Source organism: Ananas comosus, linkage group 8 (assembly GCF_001540865.1).
Source record: "Ananas comosus cultivar F153 linkage group 8, ASM154086v1, whole genome shotgun sequence".
Lineage (NCBI taxonomy): Eukaryota > Viridiplantae > Streptophyta > Magnoliopsida > Poales > Bromeliaceae > Ananas > Ananas comosus.
In genome coordinates this window covers 1,054,892-1,060,763 of record NC_033628.1, presented here as the reverse complement: position 1 = coordinate 1,060,763, position 5,872 = coordinate 1,054,892, and the positions used below count along the sequence as shown (strand labels likewise).

At 33.9% G+C, this 5,872-nt stretch overlaps 1 protein-coding gene across 2 annotated transcripts; it reads right to left on the bottom strand.

Annotated features, from left to right (window-relative positions):
* LOC109713567 lies at window positions 296-2,822 on the bottom strand. 2 transcript variants are annotated; one of them, XM_020237682.1, is made up of 6 exons: window positions 2,358-2,822; window positions 1,788-2,008; window positions 1,494-1,704; window positions 1,303-1,388; window positions 1,052-1,143; window positions 296-856 (listed from the first exon to the last, which is right to left on the bottom strand). In XM_020237682.1, exons 1-6 carry the CDS (start codon window positions 2,442-2,444, stop codon window positions 594-596), a joined length of 960 nt encoding a protein of 319 aa, XP_020093271.1. In that variant the 5' UTR covers window positions 2,445-2,822; the 3' UTR covers window positions 296-593. The 2 variants fall into 2 exon arrangements, with proteins under 2 accessions (XP_020093271.1, XP_020093272.1); XM_020237683.1 differs by having other exon boundaries at window positions 1,788-2,005.

Below are 5,872 nucleotides of genomic sequence, written 5' to 3'. Positions count from 1 at the left end.
AAATTTCAAAACTGGTGGTGGTGCGTTGGTGATATTTGAAAGCAACTGATCTCTCCTTTCATTATGAGATTCAGAGACAAATCAAATCTCCTCTTTTTTGTGCTATTTAAACATTAATAATAATCCCTTTTCTCTTGTAATTTTAATAATTTACTCTTTTCTGAGAACAATTTGGTGCTTGTTTTGAACTAACAGAATAATTAAAGAATTTTGCAGTTAAAAAATAAACATCTGCTTGAGCAAATTTTTTTTAAAAAAGAAGATAGAAATACCACTCAGAGGCTCAGCAAATTTATAAAATCAAACCATGAAATCACCTCCACAAGGAAAAGGAAATTAACATATTCTCAACATTTTTATGTACAAGTTAGAGTTCCCTTCACCAAATTTGCCCAGAAAATCCGGCTTTACGGAAATAACTACACACAAACTGAAAAGCTCTGAACAAAAGTTTGTTTCTACTCTTCAGACTCCATAAATAAAACCAATTTAGCTTACGGAAATCAACAAGGTTTGTGATTCCCCGCATAAAAAGTACTTATTCGGACTCGAAGATTACGCGACTAAAACAAACTGTATTATTATATTTCGATTCAGATGGGGTGAGTAATGAAATAGTTGAAGTCATGGTGTTGGACTCCCAGTTGCTTTAGCCAGGAATCTGCGGCGCTAAAGAGGGAGACCATCCTCTTGTTATCTCCGGTTTCCGGATTGTTCCAGAGGCTCCCCTGCGTCTTATAAGTCGCGAGCCCGAACGGAGGGAGCGAAAACCTGGCACCCTTCTCATCTGGTCTAGTTCCGGTTTCTTCCCCGTTGGCGCGGCATAAACCTTTCCCGACGCTCTCAGCTGTATTCTCTGCAAAGAGCACTGCTATCGTCAGATTCAGAAAAAAAGAATAATGGATTGCGATTATCCGAGACGGCTTCTTCTTATAGCTCGATTGCAGTTTCTGAGACATGATCGTATAATCGAATTGCATTCCATGAATTATGATGTGGTGATTAATGTCTCTACAAAACCTCCGAAAATATATGGTAAAAGAAACTTAACCTTGAAACAATGAGGAAATGCTATGATAAGTCAAAAAGCACGCGGACAAGTCCCTCACAGTGTGCACGGTCGGAATATGATAAATCGGGTACCTGATCAACAAAAGAGGAGCGAAAATGAGAGAACTAGATAGAATGAATACTCTATTTTGCCGAGAAGTACTACAATGTAAACACAAGTATCGGCTATGTTATAGACCGAACAATCGACTCTAATGCCGTTGTTATTTCTTAACAATAATATAAGCATACCACGCAACCGACATCCAACTAGCGGGCGAAAGCTCGGCGCTCGTAAGAACCGTCAGTCCAGGAAAGTTCTGAGCTAATTCATATATCTGAGGAACCAAACATTCAGCAATCAGAAAAATTAGAAATATTTTAGCCGTAGAGGATGAATTCGGACGAAAATCTCGAAGCAATCGTTATCGACAAATGGTAACCTTGTCGACAAACGGAATCCTCCCATAAGGAGAGCAAATCTCAAAGAACTCAAAGTACAGGTGCCCGGGCCGTTTCCGATTCACCCATGAACCCTCGTAGCTAAAGCCCGAGTCCTCAGAAACCGCACTCCACGACCTCGACAGCCTCTCTTTCTCGGCGTTGTCGTCATCATCGCTCCAATAATCGGCACCGCTATCTCCATTAAAACTCCTACACGAAAGAGCAGAAAAGTTCTAATCAATTGTTCTACCGGGGGGATCAAATGCGTGAACTAGCGGGATCTAATCGACAACCTCGACGCAGTAAACGCTTTCTCGGTGTACAATTGGATGCCGGATAGGTACGGCACGTAGTATTGGACTACTTTTTCTCCGTTAGGGAGGCGCACGGCGGTGCCGGCGCCGTAGGCACTCCACTCATAGTACTGTTCCCAGAGCTCCGCAAGGCTGAAGCACCCAATAGTATCTGATTCTGCGGTTCGCCAACGAACTTTCGATGTGCGAAAGCATGGCTGCTGCATTCAAATGATCCAACATAACCAAATCTATGAGGAGCTACCATTCAGTTCACAGGGGAATGATGATTTCTTAAACAAAAAAAAAGAAAAAACATAAATTTAGAAGGTAACAACCATGTTTGCATAATTCAAACACATCTATGCTTCTCCAATAAAAGTAAGGGAATAGGTTACTACTACATATCATACATAATAATTGAAAGAGGAACCTGCAAATGCAATAAGTGTGCGCCAAACCCCAATCATAAACACTCATCAATAATTCCAGGTGAAAAAATTAACACCTTTTCGTAAAATCCAGATACAAATCATAAAAAAAAAAGGATTTTGAGGGGAAAAAAATCACCTTGGGGAGGAAATGGGTTTCCACAGCAGGAGTGATGCAATCCAAAAACGATTGCAAATTTGATCTCCCTTCATACTTATTCCCCATCTCTCTTTCACACACACACACACACACACACCAAAAAAAACCCAATTTTTACGCAAAAAGAGAAGGGGAATAAGAATAAGAGGGGGGGCGGAATAGTTATTCCGTGCTCTGCTCTTAGTCCAAAAAGCGAGAAGGATGTGATTCTCCGCACCACCTAAAAATGGAAAGGCCCCTCCTTTACTCCATTAATGCGATATATGCGCATGTATTACATGTATACGAACACATATAACATATAACATATAACATATAACATATCCCTCCTTATTCGCCTCGCTCCTACACTTATCCACCCGAGAATAAGCCCCCGAGAACGAGAATAGCGTGTAGAGAAGAGGAATAATGGAGAGAGAGAGAGAGAGAGAGAGATAGAGAGAGAGAGAGAGAAACCAAGTAGAGGAGAGGGTGCTTCACGTGTTTAGGAGAGAGAAAGGAAAGAGATAGAGAGAGAAAGAAGAGAGAGAGAGAGAGAGAGAGGAGATGTAGTCGCTTCGCCGCGTGGTCGGAAACCGGTGACGGTTTTTGTCGGAACGCGGAACGGTCGCTGCCCGCGTGGAACGCTTACCCGAAAACGTACCCGAAATTATCCCCCCGGCGCACCAACGACACTCGGAAGTTTATCAGTACACCCGGTGTATTTGTCCATCTCATGCACCGCACTTTAATGCTTATGATTTTCTTTTTTGCAGTGCAATTGTCTATAATATATAAATAAATTATGTGGCCAGTAAAATGTAATGACAAAATAAAAATAGGCTCAATGATATAAAATTTATTTTTTATCCATCTCAATATTTTAATTTTTTGCATTTTGCAAGATTTCATCATTATTTCGCTAATTTTTTTATAATTTATACTGAAAATATCTTTCAAAATGATAAACATAGGTTAAAATTTATTTTTTTCTTATAGAACAAATAAGAATAATTTAATCATTTTGTCCTCCCCATTAACATCGTACTTTTCTAAAAATATTTCTGAAATTTTAAGAAAGCAAAATTGTAAGTTTTTAAAAATAAGAGAGAAAAAATAAAAAAAAAACAAGTACTTACAAGAAGTTTTCTGTATTTTAGTCATAAAAATATGCTAAATTGGAGGCTAATGGAATTAATTTTATCGTATAATAAAATCAAAATCTAATTCAATTCATATACTCTACGGTATTTAGAGAGTGTGCATATAATAGAAAATGCTTTGATCTCGTATGTAGTATATTTTATAATGTTATTAATGTATCCGTGAATCGACATAATATTTTACTATGTATTTTGAAATTAATCAAAACAAATCTACATTACATGCTTAAATATTATAGACAAAATTTATAAATTTAAAATCCTTTTTGAAACGTTGTACTAATACATTAGGATTTTGTGGGCAAAATGTACGGTGCACCGGGTGCATGTTAAATACGCGAATATTTCTTGTGGTCCATACACCACTTGACTCTATCCGAGTTAAGTTGAGTAGTAAATTGGAAAAGTGGTGTGGAAAAGGTTCGGTCAAAAACCACTTGGATATAATTATTGATTATTTAATTCGACATATTTTTAATTATTTAATTCGAGATATTTTTAATTATTCAATCTAAAATAATAAATTTGTTGAAAAAATAATAATTTAATAATACTTAATTAAAGAGTAATTTGCAATAACAAATAAAAATTATTTAATAGTGCAATGTATTGATTCATAAGCAAATAAAATAGTACAATATTGTAAATAAAAAAAGATAGTTTTTTTAAATCACAAACACTCACATCAACTTTTCATAAGAATAATTAACATGATTGAAAACTTTCAATTCATATATATGATTGATGATTGATGTATTAACATAGATTTATATGGCTCATGGGTTGGGATGGATTTAGCATGGTATGATAGGAAATTAATATTTGGAAAAGAGTTATTTTATGCCATAGTGGATTATCATTTAAGTAACAATAACTTGAACTTTATTATTCAATTTTTTGAACTTAAGTTTGCGATAATTACTTTCCGATATTTAATTACAACTCTTTAGATAACTCCCAATTAATTGATTCGCAAACTGTAACTTTAATTGATACTACCGAGTACCGACTGTTCTTAACGTAGGTGGTAAAGAGTTTAATGGTTAGTATTTGAGATCCTAAGTTTGAAACATGGTTATTTTACATTTCTAGCTAAATTTAATTTTTTAAAACAAGAATGAAAGCGTATTATTTTTCTCTCCAAAAACTTTAATTGGTGCGAAAATCGGAGGAATTATATAATACAATAATTAAAAATTGACTATATAAATGAAAGATAAGTTTCTGTAATAAGCGTCCTAAATATATTGTAGATCCATCATTTAAGGGATTAAGTAATGTTTTGATTAAGAGATAATCCATCTTCTATTATGGTTATACTCCACTCTTAATCAATGCATCTTAATTAATCACCATCATTAGCACATAAAAAACCCATGAAGATTTTTTATTTCAACATATTACTTCAATAGAATTTAATATAATAATTTCGAAGTCCCGTTATCTTTGTTAAACAGTTGATTGTTTCAAAATAAATATTAAATTCAGAACCATCTACTCTGACTATCATATTAAATAATTACGAATAAATATCTTTGAAGATTACATTTTTACACTAATTAAGAAGTTTGATAAGTCGTTTGCGCGTTACCATCTTTTAATGTCCATAAGGGATCTTTTGAAATATCTTGGTGTCATTTGAGGTGGATAAGGCAATAATTACCATCAATTAGCATTAGAATTTATATTCTATTTTTTTATCTGTAGTTTTCCAAGAAGAATATGTCAATTTGTGGAGTACTATGTGGTTGTTTCAATCAATCAATTAATTTTAAATTTGTGTCAAATTTAAATGTAGAAGAATATGTCAATTTGTGGAGTACTATGTGGTTGTTTCAATCAATCAATTAATTTTAAATTTGTGTCAAATTTAAATTAATTGATTGAAAATGTGAGCACCAAGAATCACAAAGGGCCAAAGGGGCATGTTCTCTCTTCTTATCCAAGGAGAAGAATCCATAAAAAGGTTTAGATGACAAAATATATAGGCCATTTTTTTTGGTTCAAAAACAAAAAAAAACATTAATTTGGGTTTCATTTTGATAAATGGAAAGATAAGATATGAACAAAATGTAGCACGATAAGATTTAAATAATACAAAATATTTTAACTTTGTCATTCATGTGTGGTACTTAGAGAGTAAAAGCAAAGAAACTATAACAGAATTAGATTATAATGACATATTTTTGAAACATTTTTATATAAGTGTCCCATTTATACCAAAATTTTTTAAAAAAATTTATTAAGGTCTAAATATAAAGCTCAATTCAATCAAAAATAAAAAATTGCTCTACTCAACCAATCACACCCAGCCTACTCAACCCGATTACAAATAAAAAAGAAAAAAAAAAG